Below are 26,987 nucleotides of genomic sequence, written 5' to 3' on the forward strand. Positions count from 1 at the left end.
ATACATTTACAATCTCACCAAAAAGAATAAAATACCAAGGAATAATCTTAACCAAGGAGGTGAAAGACTTATACTTTGAAAACTGTAAATATCAGTGAAGGAAACTGAAGATGATACACGGAAAAGAGAAGACATACTGTGTTCTTGGACTGAAAGAATACTGTTAAAATTTCCATACTACCCAAAGTAATCCACAGATCTAATGCAATCCCTATCAAAACAGTCACAGCATTTTTCGCAGAACTACAAGTAATCCTATAATTTATGCAAGACCACAAAAGACCCTGAACTGCCAAAGCAATCTAGAGAAAGATGAACAGAGCTGGAGGAATCATGCTCCCTGACTTCGGACTACACAAAACTACAGTAATCAAAACAGCATGGCGACAGCACAAACACAGACACAGATGGATGGGACAGACTAGAAAGTTCAGAAATAAACAAATGCAGTTATTTTCAACTAACCTGTGACAAAGGAGGCAAAAATACACAATGGATAAAAGAAAGTCTCTTCAATAAACGGTACCTAGGATAAGTAGTGAAACTGGACAGCTACATGTAAAAGAATGAAATAAGAACATTTTCTCACACCACATACAAAAATAAACTCAAAATGGATTAAAGACATAATTGTAAGAACAGAAACCACAAAACTTCCAACAGAGAACATGGGCAGGATGTTCTTTGAAATAAATCATTGTAATATTTAATATTATTTTGGATCTGTTTCCTAAGGAAACAAAGGAAATGAAATAAAAGATAAACAAATGGGACCTAATAAAACTGAAAAGCTTTGCATAGCAAAGGAAATCACTGGCAAGACAAAAAGATGACCTACTAAATGGAAGAAAATATTTGCAAATGATATGACCAATAGAGGTTAATGTCCAAAATATATAAACAATTCATAAAATGCAATATAAAACAAAAAACTAAAAAAATGGGCAGAAGACGTGAATAGACATTTTTCCAAAGAAGATATACAGATAGCTAACAGGCACATGAAAAAATGTTCAACAGTAATAATCATCAGAGAAATACAAATCAAAACCGCATTGAGATGTTACCTCACACCTGTCAAAATATCTATCATCAAAAAGTCTACAAACAACAAAAGTTGTTAAGGATTTGTAGAATAGGGATCCCTTGTACACTGTTGGTGGAAATGTAAATTGCAGCCACTATGCACCGACTCAGTGGACATGAGTTTGAGCTGGGAGACAGTGAAGGACAGAGAAGTCTGGTGCGCTGTAGTTCATGGGGTCGCAAAGAGTTGGACATGACTTAATGACTGAACAACAACAACAACAACAATGGAAAACAGTATGGAGACATGGAGACTTCTCCAAAAACAAAAAGTAGAGCTAAGATATGACTGGACTTCCTTGGTGGCACAGTGGATAAGAATCCACCTGCCAATGCAGGAGACACAGTCTGATCCCTGGTCTGGGACGATTCCACATGCTGTGGAACAACTAAGCCCGAGGGCCACAACTACTGCGTCCATGCTCTGGGGCCTGTGAGCTGCAACTACTGAGCCTGTGCACCGCAACGAGTGAAGCCCGAGAGCCCACACGCTACAGCTACGGAGCCAGCGCGCTGCAACTGCTGAAGCCCAAGCACCTACAGCCAGTGCTCTGCAACCAGAGACGTCTCCGCAGTGAGAAGCTCGTGCACCACAAGGAAGAGCAGCCCCTGCTCTCCACAACTAGAGAAAGCAAATGAAGACCCACTGCAGCCAAAAATAAAATTAATTAATTAAAAAAAAAGAAACCATGACATGACCCAGTAATTAAACTGCTGGATGTATCTCCAAAGAAAATGAAAACATGAATTCAAAAAGATACTAGCACCCCCATGTTCATAGTAGCATTATATATAATACCAAAGATATGGAAACAACCTAACTGTCCATAGCAGATGAATGGATAAAGAAGATGGAGTATATATTCATGCAATGGGATACTGCTCAACCATAAAAAAGAATGAAATTCTGCCATTTGCAACAACCCAGAAGGTATTATTCTTGGTGAAATAAGAGAAGGACAAATACTCTGTATTACCACTTATATGTGGAATGTAAAAATATAAATCAATGTATAAACAGAAACAGACTCACAGATACAGAGAACAAAGTAAAAGTTACCAGTGGGAAAAGGCAAGAGGGGCAAAAAAAAAAGGTTTGGGAATTAAGAGATACAAAATACTTTGTATAAAATAAATAAGCACAGGGATATAGCCATTACTTTGCAATAACTTTAAATGGAGTATAACATATAAAAATACTGAATCACTACATTGTATACCTGAAACTAACATAATATTGTAAATCAATTATACTTCAATAAAATATAAACGATTCTTATATAATCTTTTTGAAAGTGAAGTTTAACTTAACTGTTCCTTTGCTGTTTAACTTACCAGTGTAATGATGAATGACAACGCAAAAGTATAGCCATAAGAAAATATTCTTAAGGAATGAAAGTTAACAATCCTGGCCATATTCATTGAAAAAGATACAGCCAAGCATAAGTCACAACTTACAACTCATGTTATTCAGTCAATGGATTATGGGGGGAAAACCCAGAACTGTATAAAAGTTTTCTGTTTGCAATGCATATCCTGGGGAAAAGTACATTTAGTATTATCTTTCTAGTTCCTTCAGAGTTCTTCCATTTGGTGCATTTGCAAACAAGTCAGTGTGCTCTACTAATGGAATGAAGCGAAATTTCCTCAAAATTTCTGAGGAAAATCAATTTAATTTCTATAATTCTAAGCTTGATTTCTATAACTCTCTACTAAGGATGACATGGTTGGATGACATCACTGATTCAATGGACCTGAGTCTGAGCAAATTCCAGGAGACAGTGACAGACAGGTTAGCCTGGCGTGCTGCAGTTCATGGGGTCACAAGGAGTCGCACACAACTGAGCGCCTCAACAGCAACTGCTGACATGATGAACAGATGTAATAGAGCAGTTTAAGTTTACCTGATGCAAGACGGTTTCGATGTTTAGGAACAAATCTCTCAAGGAGACGCATCATACGTGAGTCTTTGGCTTCATCTAAAGCACACTTTCCATTATCATTTCTAAATAAAGGATCTGCTCCATTCAAAAGAAGTAACTCTGCCACCTAGAGGAAGATTGTTTCATGTGAGGAGCCCAGACAAAAAGTTTATTATTATTATAAATGTATGCTAGCATACAACTGTAAGCAACATCAAATATTTCTTTCCAAATATTTGGAATTTACCAACCATACAGAGTTTGGGTTTACCTGTAACATCGTTGCCCAACAACAAAAATCAATGTAACCACTACTGAATCATAATTTGTTGATGTACATATGACTTCTCTTACCAGGAAAAGAGAGAGGAAGCAAGGAAGAGGGAAGAAAGCAGGGAGGGTGGGTGGGCAGAATGTCTATGGTTTGGCTGATGATGAAATGGAGCTAGCATATATTCTGGGAACTTGAATTACATTCTGGGAACCTGAAATACATTAACAGGTTCCAGGAGATAGTATGTCTTCTACACATACCTTTGCTGCTGCTCCTCCTCCTCAGCGTCAGAGAGAAACCAGGAAACTCTTACTCTGTTACTACTCCTCAAGTAGCCTCCTTTATGAAGCACTCCCTGACCTCCTCACCCACTGATGCCCTAGAGAAAAATGACCTCTTCCTTCTTTTATGTACATATTTTATGTCCAATATATACTATATTATATTATACTTACCTCTTATACCTCTCGCCTATATTTCAAGTTTTTTAGGGTGGGACTCTGTTTTTCTTTTAAAATTAATATTTTTGGGTAGAAAATTAATAAATATGGTTCAGAATACAGAAGGCTCAGAGAAACAGACAATAAAAACTAACTTTCCCTTCTCTACCCTTGTACATCAGTCATCTAATTATTTCTTCTAAGTTAGCTCTGGTTACAGTTTCCCCTGAATTTTCCCAGTGTCTAGTCCAACAGGTATGTATGTGTATATCATAAATGTGTATATATGTTGTTTCTTACACAAGTGGGCCTATAATACATATATTTTTCTGTGCTTTAGCTTCTTTCCTGCCTACCCTACCCTGCATCAGACTCTGAAAACTGTTTCAAATCAGATAGATTGAACTTCCTCATTCTTTCTAGCAGCTAAGTAATAATTTACTTTTTAATATACCTATATGAATGTATTAATGCTTCAATTTAGAAGACTCTTGAGAGTCCCTTGGACAGCAAGGATCTCAAACCAGTAAATCCTAAAGGAAATCAATCCTCAATATTCATTGGAAGGACTGATGCTGAAGCTGAAGCTCCAAAGCTTTGGCCACCTGATACGAAGAGCTGACTCACTGGAAAAGATCCTGATGCTGGGAAAGACTGAATGCAGGAGGAAAAGTGGATGACAGAGGATGAGATGGTTGGATGGCATCACTGACTCTCAATGGACATGAGTTTGAGCAGAGTCTGAGAGATGGTGGAGGACAGGGGAGCCTGGCATGCTACAGTTCATGGTGTCAAAGAGAGTCAGACATGACTGAGCAACTCAAAAACAACAACCCTACTAATGGATATTTAAGTTGCTTCCAAGTTTTCACAACAGATATATGTCTTTATCATCTTTATATTCCCAGTGTCTATTTCAGTATCTGGAAAAGACTGTATGTTTAATAAATGCTGTTTAATAAAAGAATGAATGTTGGTCTAGGAGGATGTGTGGAACAAGCTTTAAAGAACATTATACTAAAAGAAGCCTAGATTTCCATGTAAATATCTAGAATGAGAGATAGGTCAGAATTTCTATAAATTTTAAGCATATAAAAATTATATACATATATACTTATATCTATATATATTTAATATGTATTTCCTTTTACATGTATGTATTTCCTTTTACAAAAAAAGCATTCTACAAGAGAAAAGTGCCCCATCACACACAGGGATAATATAAGCCAAATCCTTTCAAAATTAAGATTCAGAAACTTGATGATTCTGCTTTTCAAACGACTTTGTTATGGGAGTTTAAAGCTAGGTAAGAGGATTGAAAGTAATAGTAGGTATAATTAAATCTATAATTCATATGCCTAGATCTGCACATACTGTTCAGCAATACAAATGGAAAGCATATTGCTTTCTTTCAGGAAAAGTAATTCCGTAAGTTTGTTTATCTCTGGAGGTTTTATGTCAAATAATAAAGCATGCAGTATGAGAGTATCTGAGGGTCAAGGAACATGAAAAAGAAGACAGGAGGAAGGTAAGAGAGCCTCACTTCTCTGGAAATCCGGATGGTTGCCCTAAGCGAGGGAATACATTACTTTGGCAGTCTCTGTTTTATCCACTGCCTAGTGGATACTCTCTATCCATGTACTCTATGGACACCAACTATCCACATTTACCAATTTCCTCTATAGCCTGCTATCAGGACTTCTGAAGCCTACTTATATTACACACTCTTTAACTTAAAAAACTCTCTCTCTTCTCATCAAATGGCAGTAAATAAGTTATTTCCATGGAGTTTTTAACCCTGTATTTAAAACCTGCATTTGATTCTGTATTAGTTATCTGTTGCTACCTGACAAGTTACCCCAAAACTCAGTAGCTTAATAATAAATATTTATAATCTCATGGTTCTGTGGGTCAGGAATTTGGGAGTGGTGGAGGTGGTTAGTTCTGCCTTGGGGCCTCTCAGGAGGTTGTAGTCAAGAGGCTGGCTGGAGATACAATCATCTAGAAGCTTGACAGCACCTGGAGGATCTGTTTCTAAGATGGCTCACTCATGTGGCTGTGGGCAGGAAAAAGCTCAGCGCGCTGCCAGAGCACCTCGCCATGGAGCTGCCTGAGTGGCTACTTGATATGACATCTGGCTTCCTTCAGCTGTTGAACGAGTGGCTGACAGAACAAGGAAGACGCCACGATAGCTTTCAACCGGGTCTCAGAAGTCATATGATGTGTTACTTCTGCCACATCCTATTTGTTAGAAGCAATTCACTGAAACTGCAGCCCACACTCCTGAGGAGAAGACTCAGGTTCCACCTTTCAGACAGAAGAGTGTTAAAGAACTTGTGGCTATTTTAAGGCCACCACATATTCTTAACTGGAACAAGCAGAGCCATTTCAGTAAGTGGCTGGCCTCACAATCTCCACTTATTTAATTCATCAAACAGTAGACCCCTGAAGGAAATACTTCTACTGAGAGCTTGCCTGTGGCTTTTCACCTTCAACAATATTATTGAATCTAGTGCTTCTCCTTCTAAAATCAGCTGACTTCTGTATTGCTGAACCACTCTGACTCCATCTTGTCAGCTCTACTTTAGTCCTTCCCCTCTCCTTTCTGCATGACTGCACTTTAGCCTACTCATAAGGAATGTGCTCAAGCCAGATAAATTCACTAACAACTTTGCCTTCATCAGATGTGGAAGCTGAAAGAACGCCTTTTGCTGATGCAGATGGTTAATGGTCATGAGACCCAGGAGGAGGAAAACTCTCCATTCCAGTCAGTGCGGATGTGCTTCTCACTTGGTGGTCAGATTCTAATTTTAGCTCTGGCCCCTTGAAATCCCCCTGGACTCCTTTCTGTGGTGTAGAGCACAACTGTGCATGCCTCTGGATTGCTCTCTGCCCAATCTTGCCAGTATATAAGTTATCCACAATAAACTTCATGATTGCACTGTATGGAACTGCTTTGTTAATAAAGCTCTGTTTTACAGACTCAAAGTTCCTCTAAGTTTGGAGGATATTATTTCATATCTCTTCCTTCCAATAAATCCCTTGTGTAAGAAGCCAATAAGACAGAGAATAAAATTCTTTCAAGTACTTGAAAAGCCAGTATTTTGACTATACATTCCTAATGGGGTATAAACAAAACAAAAAGCTTCATTAGTAGTTCCATTGTTATTACTATTGTTAATAACAGAAATATCACTAATAGTAATACTGTAAATAAAATGTACAATAAAGAAATAATATATTAAGAAACAAATGCTTAGCATAAAAGGAAAAGAGATACAAGTAAAAAATAAAGTTATTATTAATCTATAATATTAAGTTTGAAATGGAAATATCAGTAAGAACTCATGATTTTTCTTTCTAAAAGTATGATTTCATGGAAAATGCCTAAAAACAATAACATCCAATAGCAATGAGCACACCTCGCACCCAAACTATGGTCTCTAAATAGATTTTCCATTAAAACAGCCATTTACAGAAAATACGGGAAGAAACCATAAAAATCAGTCAAATCCAGAATTTCAGAAACCCCAACCAACAAATTACCCAGGCTCCAGAAGAGACAAAACACAGGAAGAAATGTTATAGATTAAAACATACTTGAGACATAAAAAACACATGTAGTACATAGACCCTGACAGATCCTCATTCAAACAAAACTTTTAATAAAAACCACTTTTAGATAATTTGGGAAAATTTGAATATGGACTGGGTAGTATTAAATGGTATTAACAAATAAGTTTTATTAGGTAAGATGATTTAAAAAATGTGGGTGTGAGAAAAAAGTCCTTATCTGTTAGAGATGCAGGTACAAGTATTTATCGGTAAAATGGTACCATGTCTGGAATTCAAAAAAAATACTCCCAACAATGACAAAACACTATCCATGGTCCTGCCTACTATGTGGTATGACTTTCTATAGTACAATAGAATAAACAATCAAACCTTATAAGATAGCTCACTCCAGACACAAATGGAATGGATAACCAACATGTCTGGGGATATCTTTTTAATATCTGTGAATCCTAATAACACAGTCAATGAATCTCTAATTCAACATCTCAAATACATATCACAAGCATGCTCCATCAAATAAAAGCTTGCTGCTGCTGTTGCTGCTAAGTCGCGTCAGTCGTGTCCGACTCTGTGAGACCCCATACACAGCAGCCCACCTGGGATTCCTCTGTCCCTGGGATTCTCCAGGCAAGAAAACTGAAGAAAAGCTTGCTAAAACTGCGATACCTTATATCAACTTGTCATGCCATTTCCTTCACAAATTAAGCCTAATAAAGGAGGATCAAGGTCAGTCTGACATGATGTGTTCTTAGCGATGTCTGCTTATGCTCAAAGATCATTATGCCTGCCTAAATGTCTCCCGCTGTATGTTTAATAATTTATCCCAGATTTTTCTAAGTAACCACAGTAAGCTGATCATCTTAAATTCACAAATTCTACTTTTTCCACACACTTAAAAGAATGTATTTAAGTGTTGTTGCTGTTGTTGTTTAGTTAGTAAGTCATGTCCAATTCTTTGCAACCTCATGGACTGCAGCATGCCAGGCTCCTCTATCCTCCACTATCTTCTGAAGTTTGCTCAGATTCATGTCCACTGAGTTGGTGATGCAATCTAACCATCTCATCTTCTGCTGCCCCCTTCCTTTGCCTTCACTCCTTCCCAGCATCAGGGTTTTTTCCGATGGGCTGGCTCTTCGAATCAGGTGCCAAAGTATTGGAGCTTCAGCATCAGTCCTTCCAATGAATAATCAGGTTGATTTCCTTTAGGATTGACTGGTTTGATCTCCTTGCAGTCCAAGGGACTCTCAAGAGCCTTCTCCAGCATCACAATTCAAAAGCATCAATTCTTTGATGCTCAGCCTTTTTTATGGTACTTGACTACTGGAAAAACCATAGCTTTGACTCTACGGACCTTTGTCGGCAAAGGGATCTTTCTGCTTTTTAATATGCTATGTAGGTTTGTCATAGCTTTCCTTCCAAGGAACAAGCATTTAACTTCATGGCTGTAGTCACAGTCCACAGTGATTTTGGAGCCCAAGAAAAAAAAATCTGTCACTGATTCTACTTTTCCCCCCATCTATTTGCCATGAACTGATGGGACTGGATGCCATGATCTTAGTTTTTTAAATGTTGAGTTTTAAGCCAGCTTTTTCACTCTCCTCTTTCACCCTCATTAAGAGGCTCTTTAGTTCCTCTTCCTTTTCTGCCATTAGAGTGGTATCATCTGCTTATCCGAAGTTGTTGACATTTCTCCCAGCAATCGTGACTCTAGCTTGTGATTTATCCAGCTCAGTATTTCACATGATGTACTCTGCATAGAAGTTGAATAAACAGGGTGACAATATACAGCCTTGATGTATTCCTTTCCCAATTTTGAACCAGTCAGTTGTTCCATGTCTGGTTTTAACTGTTGCTTCTTGACCTGCATACAGTTTTCTCAGTAGACGGTAAGGTGTTCTGGTATTTCCATCTCTTTAAGAATTTTCCAGTTTGTTGTGATCCACACAGTCAAAGGCTTCAGTGTAGTCGATGAAGCAGATGTTTTTCTGGAATTCCCTTGCTTTCCCCATGACCTAACGACTGTTGACAATTTGATCTCTCGTTCCTCTGTCTCTTCGAAAACACAGCTTATACACTCAGAAGTTCTCAGTTCACATACTATTGAAGCCTAGCTTGTAGGATTTTTTTTTTTATGCTATAAGTTTATTTACAAACATATCTAGGATGCTGAATTCAAGGGATTGATCCTTTTAAGAGACTGCACCTCTTAATATGCTCCTCTTCCTATCTGTCTCATGGATTACTTTTTAAGCAGTTGGTGTCTTACTATAAAGAAAGGTGCAGCAAATCCAGACCCAAAGAACAAAGTCATCATAGCTAGTAATCTCCACTTGTTTTCCACTGAAAATGGTATATTCTTCCCTGGACCCTCCTCATAGTGGCTCCGACGAACCACTGAGGTTGTGAACCTCCGGACGCTCTGTCCCAACACAGCACTGTTGGACGCTCTACGAAAGATCCAGAGACCGGAGGTGGAAGAAATGGCGGCTGCAAACCTACCGCTCCTTGCCTCACAACCTTGCTCCTCCAACTGCCTCTTGTAGGATTTTGAGTATAACCTTCCTAGCACATGAAATGAGCTCAACTGCATCTCTTCTAAGAGATTCTTGCCTACAGCCTTCCCCAGCTCTACCTGTGGCAGGTATTTCTTCTGGAGAAACACAGAACAGATCTTCCTTAGCCCTCTTCCCTTCTCTAGAGGTTTTAAACCCAGAAGCAACTTCCACCACTTTAAGTAAACAATAAACTATTTTCAGGAAATGCCTCAGCCCAATGCAGTCCCTGGACCAGAAAAAAATGCCTAGGAAGCTCAGAGTATATATGATAAAGCATTTGTGCCAGTCTTAATTAACAGTTTCATAATTGCGGGCTTCCCAGGTAGCACTAGTGGTAAAGAACACAGCTGTGAATGCAGGGGACGTAAGAGACCTGGGTTCGATCCCTGGGTCGGGAATATCCCTAGAGGAGGGCATGGCAACCCACTCCAGTTTTCTTGCCTAGAGAATCCTATGGGCAGAGGAGCCTGGTGGACTACAGTCCATAGGGTTGCAGAGTCAGACATGACTGAAGCGACTTAGCATTCACGTACCATTACTCTAGTTACTATTAACCAACATATATGGAATTATATTATAACCATTGGTACCTCTGTGCTGGTGTGTACTGGTTGGTCATTAAACCTGAGAGGTTCTCATGTCTTAGTCTGATTTTGAAAGTAACAATAGACTACAAAAAGCTGTGAGCCTGCTGCGACCCTATCATTGCATAACATAATAAGAAGGAAATGTTCTTCTAGAGCCTGTAAGGGTGTCCCTGGTGACTCAAGCACTAAACAATCTGCCTGCAGTGAAGGAGACCCGGGTTTGATCCCTGGGTGGGGAAGATCCTCTGGAGGAGGAAATGGCAACCCACTCCAGTGCTCTTGCCTGGAGAATCCCATGAACAAAGGAGCCTGACGGGTTACAGTCCACCGGGTCGAAAAGAGTTGGACTCGACTGAAGTGACTCAGCACGTGCACACAGAGCCTATAAAGTACTATACAAAAAGAGTCCTAAGGAAGTTGAAAAAATACTATGTACAACCAAAATACACATCATGTAGTTATTAAAAGTAACATGTAAAACTGGATCTGCCATATTAGGCACAACCAATCCATCACAGTAATATTTTATTATAAATTCTGAGTACTGATTAGCAGAATGAACTGAAACTGAATCCCTATCTGTTTTTCTATTGTTTTCCCAGAGGTTTTTAATAGTTGCAGAGTGTAGTGTTTTCTCTGCAAACGAAAGAATTACAGTACCTGATAATGTCCATTAATCACAGCATCATGTAGGGGAGTGATCTGGTACATTCCTCTGATATTCACATCCGCTCCACCTTTTAACAGTTCACTTACTGTCTGATAAAACCCTCCTAAACTAGCTTCATGAAGTGCTGTCCAACCTATGACACAAAAAAGTAATGGTGTTTGTTATATTTGGCATCTTAATAATGTCTGTGCTTGCCCTTAAAATAAGAACTCTAAGTTGTTGCTTTAAAAATATTTTGGCTATATGAAACAAGATAATCTCACCATGAAGCAATCTGTATTATTTGCAGATTCAATTCAAATTTTTATTAAAACTCCTACCCTTAACACTGTTGGTATTAATATGGAAAAATATGAAAACAGTAAAAAATTTGAAAACACTCCTGCCCCCCTCAAATAAAAAGGCTGTAAGGAGGGGGGTCATTATTAGCTCATAGAGAATGCTGGTTGCAGGTTACTTTTCTGCAGAGAAAAGGGAAAAAAGCCTTATTCGTAGCTCAAGGTACTTTCGTTAAAGTAACCCAGCCAGCAGGACCTCACAGAAGTCAGTTTAAAAGTTGACTCTTGAACTTTGCAGGTCTATCTTATACACAGATTTCTTTCCAACAGTAAATACTACGCTATCACATAATCTGAGGTCATTGAAGGAGAAACCATGAATAGGGAGAGCTAACTATAATTTATACTCAGATTTTTTACCACAATGAGAGTCAGGACCCTAACTCCCACACTATTCAAGGGTCAACTGTATAATTTTTTCTCCCAATTTGCAAAAAGTTAGTTACAGTAATTCAACTAACATACTACAAAGTGCTCCAAGAATACCAGTCATCCAGATAAATCTTTCTGTTAGTCAGACACAATGATATAAGTCAAAGATATCTATTAAACTCCAAAATAACAAATCTTTTATTATCTCCCCAAACTGCAAGTTTGGAGATCCTCAAGCAAACTTTTTTTCTTTTTAAAAATGTAACTATCTTGGAGGAAATTTCCTCAAAGCTTTCTGAGAGGACAGATTTCCTATAAAGAAAATACAATTGAACACATTTGTTTAAAAAAATTCCATGTCATAATGATATTAGTTGTATGATCTAATGCAGCAACTGTTAACACCCACAGAGATATGCAGTGTACCTTCTTCTGTATTACAGTCCTCAACAATTTTGCTCCTCATTTTTAATGTTTTTATGCGTCTCTTGCCTTGTTGTTGGCTTAAACTTCTTGCTATTATCAATATCCTGGCCTGAGTCAATCTTTCTTTTCAGTTCTAATGTGTCATAAGCTCAGGAATCTGTGTAAAATAATCCTCAATTCATTGATCTGACAGGGTTTTAGCAAAGAAGCTTTATTAGATCTATTTTGGGTATTCAGAGTTTATTTTCATGCTATTTCATGGTTTTCACCATTGGTTTTGATAGGTAAAGAATTATTGAAGTAGGTTTTCTTTTTTAAATCAAAGACAAAAATATCACAAAATGTAAATGAGGACTTATGAAATGCAAATGTTACCTATGAAAAGATAATTGGGTATACTACATTTTATGTGCACTTAAGTCTTTATCGGATTGTATCAAAAAATAAATATATTTTAACCTTTCTAGTAGATACTGTGTATTTTTTTGTTTCCACAGTATTTGGTGCAGAGGAGGCATATGGTAAAAGCTCACTACATTGAACCAATATGTTATAAGGAGGCCATACATCTCTTGTCAGTAGTTCTTGAACTTTAATGAGAATATAAATCACCTAGGGAGGGACTTCCCTGGTGGTGCAGTGGCTAAGACGCTGCACTCCCAGCACAGGGGTCCTGGGTTTGAGCCTGGTCAGGGAACTGGATCCCGCACATTGCAACCAAAGACGCTGAGTGTGCAACCAAAGATCCCTCAGGCCGCAATGAAGATCAAAGACCCCACGGGCCACGACAAAGACCCTGTGCAGCCAATAAATGAGTGGATATTGAAAAAACCATCTAGGGAAACTAGAGCTCTAGATTTTAACCTAAAGATTTTGACTGTGATTTTCAGTGATTTTGTGTGTGTGCTTCAGTAAAGGTTACATTTTAAACAAATATTGTAGGTGACTGATAGGAAAATGGCTTATGGACAACCTTTTGCAAACCCTGCTCTCTGCAATTCTGTGAGACATGGTAGTCAGAAGTAGTAAGGTCAGAGTAAGATGCCAACTGAGAAGAAAAAGTAGAAAACAGGGGAGTTCAAAAGTCTGGAAAATATGGACAGGTAAGGAATTCATGAAAGTCACAGAAGTACATGGGGCAGTGAGGAGAAGGTGTATACTGCCAAGCAAAAGACAAGTAGGGAATAGCAACCAAGGATGCTAATAATGGCACAGGAAAGAAAAAAAAAAAAAAAAAAGGTTAATGAACAGAAACCTGTAAAGACTGATGTTTGGGAAATCCATAAATTCCAGTTGGAGGCACGCAGAACTACTCCTGAACCTAAGAAGCACACAGAGACTTAACAGAAAGAACCATGTGTTTCTCAAAATCAAAGAAGCAAGTGCTCTGGCTAGCAAGTAAGGATCCATGGTTTAGGGTTACAAGACCATGATAGATGAACTGGTTACGAGACTTAGAATAACAGTCTTTAAAGCTCTGATTGATTATAGTACAAACCCAGGTCTTGCTAAAGTAAGTTCTGGGGGAGCACTTGTATCACCTGCTTATCTGTGGATTGTGCCGCCGATCTCTGTGTATCAAAAGACTTTATGCACTGTTTCATACGCCAAGAAAGTCTAGAAACCACAGTAAAAGCAAGGACACACAAAAGGTGCTGGCCCAGTGCTGCTCAGTGCTTTAAGTATGTAAGCGCCACTGAGGAATCATTCCTCTCCGAGAAAATATGCCAGGTTCTCCCCACAGGAAGACTACCAGAGATCCAACCTGGCAGAAAGATTGTTCTTTCTGAGCTTCCTGCTCCACCCTCTCCAACTCATCTAGTCTGTTCTCTTCATTTCCCTGGCAACTGTTTTGCTGTCCCTCTACCATTAATTTTCCCAGAAGCTCAATGTATCACCAGCTTCTTTCAGCTCTGAACCTCATTCCTCTTCCATTAAAAGCTGAGTCTTATAGTAACAATGCTCACACAAAGCCAGCAAGCTGGCCCCAGGAGCCCCATCCCTCTGTGGCAGCTGCTGCACGTGGCCCACCAGGTGGGCCCAGGCAGGCACAACCTTTGAAGGGGAAATGCCTCTCCCCTTATCTTACCACTTCCTGGAGAGGATGGTAAAGCATCACCTAAGAAGAAAAATTACTTGGAAGCTTTCTGTTTCAGGCTTGCCTTAAGCCTACTTTGCCATAATTTCATAGCAGTAATTCAGCTGAAAGAAAAAACACTCTGAAGATAACTGTAGGTGTTAACCACAACCTACCGGCATAACTTGGCTGATTAACATTTCCACCTTTTTCGATATAATGATGAACAAGACCAATATCATTGTGCACAGCAGCTTTATACAGTAAGTTCTCTCCAAAAATGTTTCTCCGGTTAATGTTAGCAAGAGTTACTTTATTCATCTTCATTTTTTCTGAAATAAAGGCATAAACAAAAGAAAACCAAAAATATGAGTAATTCTTATTTGAAAATCAAGAGGAACATCAGTAACAGAATGATTTCAGTTAACATTCTAGAATAGAGATATATCATATCATGAAGGAGCATTTCATTCATTAACCCAACTATAACGGTATCTACATGCAAAAAGGTGAAAGAGGCAAATGTCATTAGTTTGAAATATTTGAGTAAACTATAGATCATGCAAGCATTTATGTAGATTGAAACTCTAGGAAAGCTGCATATGTAAGAAGACGAATAGATTAGTTTCTTAGAAGTTCTAATGAAAGGGACTATTTAGATGTTATTACACCTAACAAAATGTTACAATACCAAAATGTCTTATAAGACCATGAAGAGAAAATCTCAGAACTGTATCAGAAAGATACAAAAATTACCTCCAGGAAAACCAGAAAAAAGAATGCTACTAAATTTTCTTTCTTTACTAAAAATAATTGTCATGAAATTAAATAAAGGACTATGATCTTGAGCTGTACAGTAGTTTTGACTTCCTAAGCCGGGAAATACACAATTAAAATAGTTCTCCAGGTTCTGCATCAGTTCAGTTTAGTTCAGTCACTCAGTCGTGTCCGACTCTTTGCGACACCAAGTATCATTTCTCCACTGTGCCTCCTAAAATACTGAAACTCTTCATTTAGATAACCCAAATCCTGTCCACTTTTACCAATAATACTCATTTGGTTTTCCCAAATTTCAGAAAAGCTTTGATGATAGCTTTTCTAGTTTTCATGTAAATACCCTGCTCCATCCTAAAAAGTAACTGAGTACTGCAGCAGATTTTCTCAATGGATCACAATTCAACTGCTTTGTTTTTATGTGATTCTCTCCATTCAGTCCCACTGTAAACTAAAACCAACCAACTGCTGAACACTTGAGCCTACCTTCCCCTACCCCAGACTACAAACCATTCTGCTCCCACCAGATAAACTATATATAAAGACCAATAGTCTGTAATCCATATCTGTCTTTGCCAGTTGTACTTTCTATTATAAATATGCAATTTATTAAAAACAAATTAAGAATATAAAAATTTTCAATGAAAACTAAGTTGTGAAAGACATTCACTTCCAATCAGGACTAAATGACTGCTACGACTTACTGTCCCGTTGTAAACAACTAGAAAACTAAATAAAATATACGTGGTGGGGGGGAACCCTTTATCCAGAAATTAGAAAAACGGGTAGTTCAGATCTATGACTCCCTGAGTGAAGGCAAACAATGCAGTGAGACCTAAGGTCACTCCAGCTTCCCGTCTGGGGTTTTCCGAAGATAACACCAGCATATGAGGTGCTCCTGCTGGGCAGAGGAGACAGATCAGCGTCTAGGGAGGCCGGGGTAAAAAAATTTACAGGGCAGGGCACCAGAGATGAGGGTGTAGAGAAAAGGCACCAGAAATCTAGAAAAAGGGCTCTTTGAATCATTATCTGAATACTAAACCATTCATGGGTAAATAGTCATGAGACTGGGCAAGAAATACCCAGGAACTATAAATTATTAATAACAACCATCGGAGATCATACAGGCTGGGGAACATTTACATTCCTGCTCATCTGGGGAGAGACTTTGTTGAACAACTGGGGCATTTAGAGACACCTTTAGTGGGTCATATCTTAGGGGCAGAGCTAAACTAGTCCTAGAGTAAGGCCTACACTAGACCTACCTAACCAGAATTTTCTAAATGTATTGAAAGGACCAAGCTGAACTTGTTGGCCAAAACAAAAATAAACACTCTTAAAATACAGAGAATAACACTTAATAATATTCTGCTGCATACAGATTTTCAATTGTTCTCAATGTAAAGGCCTGTGCCTTTGTCAAAACTCAGGGTTTGCTTCTGAACTCCCTTCTCTTCCACTCATCTACTAATATTTCCCTATATTGATGACAGTACCATGCTGTTTTGATCACCACAGCCATAAAATAATAATAATTCTTGAAATAAGGTAGTGTTAGCTCTCAAAACTTTGTTATCAGAGTTGTCTATTTAGATCCTTTGCATTCCATATGAATTTTAGAACCAGCTTTAGAATTTCTACCAAAAAAAAAAAAAAAAAATCCTACAGGGATTTTGATTAAGATTGTGTAGATTCCATAAATATATCTCAGCAGAAAGAAATCTTAATCATATCGAGTCTTCTGACTCAATGAACAAGATATGTTTCCATTTCTCTCCGTCAAATTTTGTTCTCTATGTGTAACATCTTCTAGGTTTCAGCGTACCTGTCTTTTACATCATTTGTTAAATTTTATCTGTATTTCACATTTTTTTGAAATTTCAGCATAAATTTCACTTCCTAATTGTTTGGCTTTCAAATTTAACTAATTGTTTGTTGCTAGAATACAGAAGTGTAATTAATATTAGTATATTGATCTTTTATGTTGCAACTTTGCTAAACTCATAGTTGCTTTTATTGTAGTTTCCATCAGATTTTCGACAGACGATCATGTGACTTGTGACTAAAGACGGTTTTCTTTCAATGATCAAAAGAAGTAGTGAGAACAGACTTTCCTATCTTATTTCTGATCTTGGGGGGAAAGCACTGTCTTTCACCATTAAGTATGAGAGCTGTGTATCTTCTTGTAGATGCCCTTTATCAGGTTGATCCAGTTCCCCACTATTATAAATTTGCTAGGTTTTTAATCAGTAATGTATATTCAGCTCAGTTCAGTCACTCAGTCGTGTCCAACTCTTTGCAAACCCATGAAGCACAGCACTCCAGGCCTCTCTGTCCATCATCAACTCCCGGAGTTCACTCAGACTCACGTCCATCGAGTCAGTGATGCCATCCAGCCATCTCATCCTCTGTCGTCCCCTTCTCCTCCTGCCCCCAGTCCCTCCCAGCATCAGAGTCTTTTCCAATGAGTCAACTCTTTGCATGAGGTGGCCAAAGTACTGGAGTTTCAGCTTTAGCATCATTCCTTCCAAAGAAACCCCAGGGCTGATCTCCTTTAGAATGGACTGGTTGGATCTCCTTGCAGTCCAAGGGAGTCTCAAGAGTCTTCTCCAACACCACAGTTCAAAAGCATCAATTCTTCGGTGCTCAGCCTTCTTATCAGGTGTTACCAAAATCTTTCTCTGCATCATCTACTGAGGTGATCATACGGTTCTTCTCTTTTAGCTTATTAATGTAACAAATTACAGTGTTTCAATTTCAAATGTAAAGTCAACCCAACATTCCTGTGATAAATCTCACTTGGTTACAATGCACATATGCACATATGTTGCATATGATTTGCTAAAATTGTTTAGATTTTTGCATCTCTGCTTATGAAGGATACTGAACTGCAGTTTTATGTTCTTATAATGTCTTTGATTTTTGTATCAGTTTAATGGTGACCTCATAAGATGAGCTGGAAACAGTTCCTCATTGTCAGGTTTTTGGAAGAGTTTGTGAAGAACTCTGTCCTGGCTTCCCTGGTGGCTCAGAGGGTAAAGCATCTGCCTGCAATGCAGGAGACCCGGGTTTGAACCCTGGGTCGGGAAGACCCCCTGGAGAAGAAAATGGCAACCTACTCCAGTATTCTTGCCTAGAGAATCCCATGGATGGAGGAGCCTGGTAGGCTACAGTCTATGGGGTCGCAAAGAGTCAGACACGACTGAACAATTTTACTTCACTCACTTTGTGAAGAACTGGTATTATTTCTTCCTTAGCTGTTTAGCAGAATTCACTATTAAAGGTATAATGGACTGAAGTATATTCTCACAAAATTCATGTGTTGAAGCCCTAATATAATAGGTTTGCATCCTTATAAAAAAGGAAGAAACACTAAAGCTCTCTGCACACACAAAAAAGTCACTACAGGAAGGCACTGTCTGAAAGCCAGGAAGAGAGGTCTCAGCAGAAACAGAATTTTGTAGCACCTTGCTGCTGCTAAGTCACTTCAGTCGTGTCCAACTCTGTGCGACCCCATAGACGGCCTCCTACGAGGCTCATCTGTCCCTGGGATTCTCCAGGCAAGAACACTGGAGTGGGTTGCCATTTCCTTCTCCAGTGCATGAAAGTGAAAAGTGAAGTCGCTCAGTCATGTCCGACTCTTAGCAACCTCATGGACTGCAGCCTACCAGGCTTCTCCGTCCATGGGATTTTCCAGGCAAGAGTACCTTAATTGTGGACTATCATGGCATCTGGTCCCATCACTTCATGGGAAATAGATGAGGAAACAGTGGAAACAGTGTCAGACTTTATTTTTCTGGGCTCGAAAATGACTGCAGATGGTGACTGCAGCCATGAAATTAAAAGACGCTTACTCCTTGGAAGAAAAGTTATGACCAACCTAGACAGCATATTGAAAAGCAGAGACATTACTTTGCCTACAAAGGTTCGTCTAGTCAAGGCTATGCTTTTTCCCAGTGGTCATGTATGGATGTGAGAGTTGGACTGTGAAGAAAGCTGAGCGCTGAAGAATTGATGCTTTTGAACTGTGGTGTTGGAGAAGACTCTGGAGAGTCCCTTGGACTGCAGGGAGATCCAACCAGTCCATTCTGAAGGAGATCAGCCCTGGGATTTCTTTGGAGGGAATGATGCTAAAGCTGAAACTCCAGTACTTTGGCCACCTCATGCGAAGAGCTGACTCATTGGAAAAGACTCGGATGCTGGGAGGGACTGGGGGCAGGAGAAGAAGGGGACAACAGAGGATGAGATGGCTGGATGGCATCACTGACTCGATTGATGCGAGTCTGAGTGAACTCGGGGAGTTGGTGATGGACAGGGAGGCCTGGTGTGCTGCAATTCACGGGTCGCAGAGTCAGACACGACTGAGCGACTGATCTGAACTGTGGACTTTCAGCCTCTAGAACTATGAGAAAGTAAGTTTCTATTGTTTAGGCCACCCAGTTTGTAGTACTCAGTTATGTTAGCCTCAGTCAACTAATACAGGAAGCATCTTGGCCTAGAAGTTTTTTTGGTTTGTTGTTGTTTGTTGATTTGCTTTTTGGTGGGGAAGTTTTGAAATAAAGATGCAATTTACTTAGTAGATTTGTTATTACTCAGGTTGCCCATTGCTTTATAATACTTATGTCTGTCAAGGAATTTGTCCATTTCATCTAATGCACTGGCAAAAAGTTGTTCATAATATTCCCTTATTATCCTTTTGCATATCTGTAGACTACGTCATGATGCCGCCTCTCTTACTTCTGACGTTGGTAATCTGTGCCTCTCTTTTTTTTTCTGGTCAGTTTGAGAAAGGTTTATCAGTTTTACTGATCTCCAAGATTACTTTTATTGACTTTCCTTATTATTTTTCTGTTTTCAACTTCATTGATTTTTGCTTTACCATTGTTTTCTCCTTTACCATTTCCTCTGTTTACTCTGGATTTCATTCACTTTTTTTTCTAGTTCCTTAAGTTAGAAGCTGATATCACTGATTTGAGAGGGTTCTTTATTTCTAACATAGGCATTTAGTACTACAACTCCCCCATCACTCTTTTCATGACATCTTCATGAAATTAGCTGACTATTGTTGACTATTAGTATTAGTTGACTAAGGCTAACATAACTGAGTACTACAAACTGGGTGACTTAAACAACAGAAATTTATTTTCTCATAGTTCTAGAGGCTGAAAGTCCACAATTAAGGTGCTACATAATTCTGTTTCTGCTGAGACCTCTCTTTCTGGCTTTCAGACAGTGACTTCCTTCAGTGACTTTTTTGTGTGTGCTATGTTGTATTTTCACTCTATTTTAGCTAAGCATAATCTCAAATTTCCTTTAAATTTCTTTGACCCATGGGTTATTTTAAAGTGTGTTACTTACTTTCCAAATATCTCAAGATTTTATAGAGATCTGTTACTGATCTTCTGTTAATTCTATTTGGAATCATAAAAAACACTCTATGATATTAATCCTTTTATGTTTATTGATACTTCTTTTATGGTTCAGCATATAAACTATCTTGATAAATATTCTGAGTCCTTGAAAAGAATATGTTATCTTCTGACCTTGAGTGGAAAGTTACACAGATGTTAAACAGACCGAGCTGTCTGACAGCGTTGTTTTGAATCCCCTCTATCCTTACTGTCCACTTCAGTCACTATAATGAGTTAACGATCACTGAAGACTGGCATTAAAATCACTGACTATAATTGTGGATTTGTCTATTTCTTCTTGTACTTTTATCAGTTTTCACTTCATGTATTTTGAAACTCTGTTATTAACAGAGTAATTGTTTATTTCAGATAGATACCCAGGAGTGGAACTGCTGGATGATATTGTAGCTCCCACTTTTTGAGGAATCTTCACACTGTTTTCCATAGTGACTGTACCAATTTACACTTCCCACCAACAGCGCACAGTGTTTCCTTTTCTCAACATCCTCCCTAACACTCGTCATTTACTGTCTTTTTGATAACAGCCATTTTAACAGGGGTGAGATGGTATCTCATTGTGGTTTTGACTTGCACTTCCCTGATGATTTGTGACGTGGAGCACCTTTTCATGTGTCTGTGGCCATCTATTTGTCTTCTTTGGAATAACGTCTATTCAGATCCTCTGTGAAAACACTAACTAGAAAAGATATATGCACCCTTACGTTCATTGCAGCATTTTTAGAGATATAGAAGCAACCTAACTGTCCACTAATAGATGAATGGATAAAGATGTGACATATGTATACGATGGAATGTTACTACTTTTTGCGACCCCATGGATTACAACATACCAGGCTTCCCTGTCCTTCTCTATCTCCCACAGTTTGCTCAAACTCATGTCCATTGAGTCAATAATGCCATCCAACCATCTCATCCTCTGTCGCCTCCTTCTCCTCCTGCCCTCAATCTTTCCCAGGCTCAGGGTCTTTTCCAATGAGACGGTTCTTCACATCAGGTGGCCGAAGTATTGGAGCTTCAGTTTCAGCATCAGTCCCTCTGATGAATATTCAGGGTTGATTTCTTTTAGGACTGACTGGTTTGATCTCCTTGCTGTCCAAGAGATTCTCAAGAGTCTTCTCCAACACCACAGTTCAAAAGTATCAATTCTTCAGCACTCAGTCTTCTTTATGATCCAACTCTCATATGCATGTATGACTACTGGAAAAACCGTAGCTTTGACCATACGGACCTTTGTCGACCAAGTCATGTCTCTGTTTTTTATGATCACATGGATCACAGTCTTGTGTGCCTCAATGAAACTATGAGCTATGTCATGTAGGGCCATCCAAGATAGAAAGGTCATGCGGGAGAATTCTGACAAAACATGGTCCATTGGAGAAGGGAATGACAAACCACGTCAGCATTCTTGCCTTGAGAACCCCATGAACAATATGGAAAGGCAAAAATGGAGTATTACGCAGCCATAAAAAGAGTGAAATCTTCCCATATGCAACAACATGGGTGGACATAAAGGGTATTAAGTGAAATAAGTCAGACAGAGAAAGACAAACACTGTACAATTTCCCTTACATATGGAATCTAAAAAACAAAACAAATGAACAAACGTAACAAAACAGAAACAGAGTCACAGGTTCAGAAAACCAACAGGTGGTTGCCAGAGTGGAGGGAGTGAGGGGATGAGAGAAACAGGTAAGGGATCCTAAGAGGTACAAAACTCCAGTTGCAAAATAAATGAGGCCCAGGTATAAGTGTACAGTGTGAGAATACAGTAATATGTAATATCTTTGTATGGTAAAAGATGGTATCTAGACTTATCATAAAGATCAACTTAAAATGTACAGAAACACTGAATCACTATAAAGCCAATGCAAAGTTGAGGTCATTACACTTCAAAAATAAACAAGCAAATAAACAAACTCATTGGAAAAGAGACCACATTTGTCGTTATTGGGAGTAAGGGGAAGGGGTTGGGGGGATTGTATCAAGGCAGTCAAAAGGTACAAACTCCCTGTTATAAATAAGTACTAGGGATATAATGGACAATATGATAAATATAATTAACACTGCTGTATATTATGTGTGAAAGTGGTTAAGAGTAAATCCTAAGACTTCTCAACACAAGGAAAAAAATTTTTTTCTATTTCTTTAATTTTGTATCTATATAAGATGATGGATGCCCACTAAACTTACTGGGTAATCATTTCATGATATATAATGTCAAATCATTAGGTTGTACACCTTTAATTTATACCAAGCTGTATGTCAATTATATCTCAACAAAACTGGAAGAAAAAAGAGAGAAAACTTATTTAGATTTATTATGTACTCTTGGGGAAGAGATCTCCCTGTAGCTCAAATGGTAAAGACTCTACCTGTGATGCAAGAGATCAGGGTTCGATCCCTGGGTCGGGAAGATCCCCTGGAAAAGGGAATGGCAACCCACTCCAGTATTCTTGCCTGGAGAATCCCATGGACAGAGGAACCAGGTGGGTTACAGTCCGTGGGGTCACAAAGAGTTGGACACAACTGAGTGACTCACACACACACACACACACACACACACACACACACACACACACTTGGGGAAGTAACCCCTGCATCATTATGGAATAACTTTATCCCTGCTAAGATTCTTTGTTATAAAATTTACTCTGTCTGGTGCTAATGATGTATTATATAATGTATTATAGTTCATAATATATGCTGTTCTATATAACAGTATATAGTGACTTCAGCCATCTTCTAATTTGTGTGGTAAGATAAACAACGGTCCTCCAAAGATGTTCATATCTTTTTTTTGAGAGTTGCAATATTTTATTTTATATAAACATGTATCTATTCTTTTTCAAATTCTTTTCCCATTAAGGTTGGTATATTATGTTTAGCAAAGTTCCCTGTATACAGTAGGTCCTTGTTGGTTATCCATTTTAAATATAGTAGTGTGTACAGTTCCATCCCAAACTCCCTATCCCTCCCTTATCACTCTTTCCCCTGGTAACCTTAAGTGTGTTCTCTAAGTCTGTGAGTCTGTCTCTGTTTTGTAAATGAGTTCATTTCTATCACTTCTTTTTTAGATTCCATATATGGGATATCATACAATATTTCTCTTTCCCTGACTTACTTCACTCAGGATGACAATTTCTAGGTCTATCCATGTTGCTGCTGCTGCTGCTGCTAAGTCACTTCAGTCGTGTCCAACTCTGTGCGACCCCATAGACAGCAGCCCACCAGGCTCCCCCGTCCCTGGGACTCTCCAGGCAAGAAAACTGGAGTGGGTTGCCATTTCCTTCTCCAATGCATGAAAGCAAAAAGTGAAAGGGAAGTCACTCAGTCGTGTCCAACTCTTCGCGACCCCATGGACTGTAGCCTACCAGGCTCTTCCGTCCATGGGATTTCCCAGGCGAGTACTGGAGTGGGGTGCCATTGCCTTCTCCACTGCAAATGGCATTATTTCATTTGTTTTAATGGTTAAGTAATATTCCATTGTATATATGTACCACATCGTCCTATCCTTTCCTTTGTTGATGAGTATTAAATTGTTTCCATGTCTTAGCTATTGTAAACAATGCTGCAATGAACACTGGGGTGCATGAATCCTTTCAGACCATGTTTTTCTCCCAATATGTGTCCAGGAGTAGGATTGCAGGATCATATGGTAGCTCTATTTTTAGTTTTGAAAGCAACCTCCATACTCTTCTCCATTGTTCAGTTCAGTTTGGTCACTCAGTCGTGTCCAGCTCTTTGCAACCTCATGGACTGCAGAACGCCAGGCTTCCCTGTCCATCACCAACTCCTGGAGGTTGCTCAAACTCATGTCCATTGAGTCAGTGATGCCATCCAACCATCTCATCCTCTGTCATCCCCTTCTCCTCCCGCCTTCAATCTTTGGCAACATCAGGGTCTTTTCCAGTGAGTCAGTTCTTCGCATCAGGTGGCCAAAGTATTGGAGTTTCAGCTTCAGCCTTCCAATGAATACTCAGGACTGATTTCCTTTAGGATGAACTGGTTGGATCTCCTTGCAGTCCAAGGGACTCTCAAGAGTCTTCTCCAACACCACAGTTCAAAAGCATCAATTCTTCGGTGCTCAGCTTTCTTTATAGTCCAACTCTTACATCCATACATAACCACTGGAAAAACCATCGGCAAAGTAATGTCTCTGCTTTTTAATATGCTGTCTAGGTTAGTCATAGCTTTTCTTCCAAGGAGTGAGCATCTTTTAATTCCATGGCTGCAGTGATTTTGGAGACCCCCAAAATAAAGTCTGTCACTGTTTCAACTGTTTCCCTATCTATTTGCCATGAAGTGATGGGACTGGATGCCATGATCTTAGTTTTCTGAATGTTGTATTTTAAGTCAACTTTTTCACTCTTCTCGTTCACTTTCATCAAGAGGCACTTTAGTTCTTCTTCGCTTTCTGCCATAGTGGCTATACCAATTTGCATTCCCACCAATGGTGTTGGAGGGTTCCCTTCTCTCCACACTCCCTCTAGCATTTATTGTTTGTAGATTTTTTGAAGATAGCCATTTTGACTGGTGTGAAATGATATCTCACTGTAGTTTTGATTTGCATTTCTCTTAGTAATTAGTGATGCTGAACATTTTTTCATGTGCCTCTTGGCCATCTGTATGCCTTCTTTTGAGAAATGTCTATTTATCTCTTCAGCCCATTTTTTGATTGGTTTGTTTTGATATTATGCCACATGAGCTATTTGTAGATTCTGAAGACTAATCCCTTGTTGGTCACATCATTTGCAAATATTTCCTTCCGATCTGTTGTTTTGTTTACAGCTTCCTTCATATCTTAATCCTCCAAACCCTGAGAATGTTCTCTTATAGACAGGAAAAGAGACTTTGCAGATGTGATTAAGGATCTAGAGAAGAGAATCTTACCATGGATTATCTGGGTATCTATACAATCACAAGAATTCTTTAAAGATGAAAGGGTTGGTGGGAATGTAAATTGGTGTGGCCACTTTGCAAACGAGCATGGAGGTTTCTCAAAAAAATAAAAATAGAACTACCACATGACCCAGTAACTCCTATCCTGGGTATACATATGAAAAAAACAACAATATTAATTTAAAAAGATACATGTACCCCAATGGTCATAGTAGCATTATTTATAATTGCCAAGATATGGGAGCCACCCAAGTGTCCATCAACAAATGAATGGATAAAGGACATGTGGTATGCATATACAATGGAATATTACTCAGCCATTGTTGTTTAGTTGCTCAGTTGTATGAGACTCTTCACAACCCCATGGAGTGCAGCCCACCAGGCTTCTCTGTCCATGGGATTTCCCAGGCAAGAATACTGAAGTAGGTTACCACTTCCTTCTCCAGGAGATCTTCTGGACCCAGGGATCAAACCCACTTCTCCTACATTGCAGGTGGATTCTTTACCACTGAGCCACCAGGAACTCAGCCATTAAAAGGAACTAAATTTTACCATTTGCAGGAATATGGATGGATTTGGAGGCCATTATGCTAAGTGAAATAAGTCAGAAAGATAAATACTACATGGTATCCTTCATATGTGAAATCTAAAAAATACAACAAACTAATGACTATAACAAAAAGACTCACAGATACAGAGAACAAACTAGTTATCAGTGGGGTGGGGAGGGGCAATATAGGAGTGGGGGAGTGGGAAGTACAAACTATTGGGTGTGTGACAGGTTACAAGGATATGCTGTACAATATGGGGGAGATAGCCAGTATTTTGTAATAACTGCAAGTGGAGTACAACCTTTAAATTTTGTATTAAAAATAAACACAGAGGAAAGGAAAAAGATTAAAAGAGGGGAAGGCAAAGTGACAAGAGAACCACAGATTGGACAGATGTAGCCAGCAGCAACAGCAGCAGCAGCCAGCAGCAAAGGAATGCCATAGCCTCCAGCAGCTGGAAGGGAAAGGAACACATTTTTCCCTGAGCATAGAGAAGGAACCAGCCCTGCTGAGACCTTGGTTTTAACTCCCAGCACTCATTTGGACTTCTGACTTCAGGATTGTAAGAGAATGTATTTGTGTTAAGTCACTAACTTTGTTGTAAATTATTATCACCATAGGAAACTAATACAACTGATGCTAGCAAAGTATATGTTCCCTCTATTCTTTTCATTTTAACCTGTTTATGCATTTATATTTCAAATATGTTTCTGAAAGTAAGCATATAGTTTCAGTTCAGTTCAGTTCAGTCGCTCAGTCGTGTCCAACTCTTTGCAACCCCATGAATCGCAGCACACCAGGCCTCCCTGTCCATCACCAACTCCCGGAGTTCACTCAGACTCACGTCCATTGAGTCACTGATGCCATCCAGCCATCTCATCCTCTGTCGTCCCCTTCTCCTCTTGCCCCAATCCCTCCCAGCATCAGAGTCTTTTCCAATGAGTCAACTCTTCACGTGAGGTGGCCAAAGTACTGGAGTTTCAGCCTTAGCATCATTCCTTCCAAAGA

At 39.0% G+C, this 26,987-nt stretch overlaps 1 protein-coding gene and 1 pseudogene across 2 annotated transcripts in view; both read right to left on the reverse strand.

Moving 5' to 3' along the window:
• The window catches only part of ANKRD31 (ankyrin repeat domain 31), a 134,898-nt gene that overhangs the window by 66,391 nt on the left and 41,520 nt on the right, over positions 1-26,987 (reverse strand). For both annotated transcript variants that reach the window (XM_070796849.1, XM_070796848.1), the window contains exons 12-14: positions 14,500-14,655; positions 11,101-11,243; positions 2,991-3,135 (exon numbers count right to left, since the gene is read on the reverse strand). In XM_070796849.1, coding sequence (XP_070652950.1) covers positions 2,991-3,135; positions 11,101-11,243; positions 14,500-14,655 — 444 coding nt within the window. The remainder of the gene's footprint in view (positions 1-2,990; positions 3,136-11,100; positions 11,244-14,499; positions 14,656-26,987) is intronic.
• On the reverse strand, positions 9,419-9,903 carry LOC109564152 (cytochrome c oxidase subunit 7C, mitochondrial pseudogene; annotated as a pseudogene).

The sequence above is a fragment of the Bos indicus genome, chromosome 10 (assembly GCF_029378745.1).
Source record: "Bos indicus isolate NIAB-ARS_2022 breed Sahiwal x Tharparkar chromosome 10, NIAB-ARS_B.indTharparkar_mat_pri_1.0, whole genome shotgun sequence".
NCBI classification, from domain to species: Eukaryota; Metazoa; Chordata; class Mammalia; order Artiodactyla; family Bovidae; genus Bos; species Bos indicus.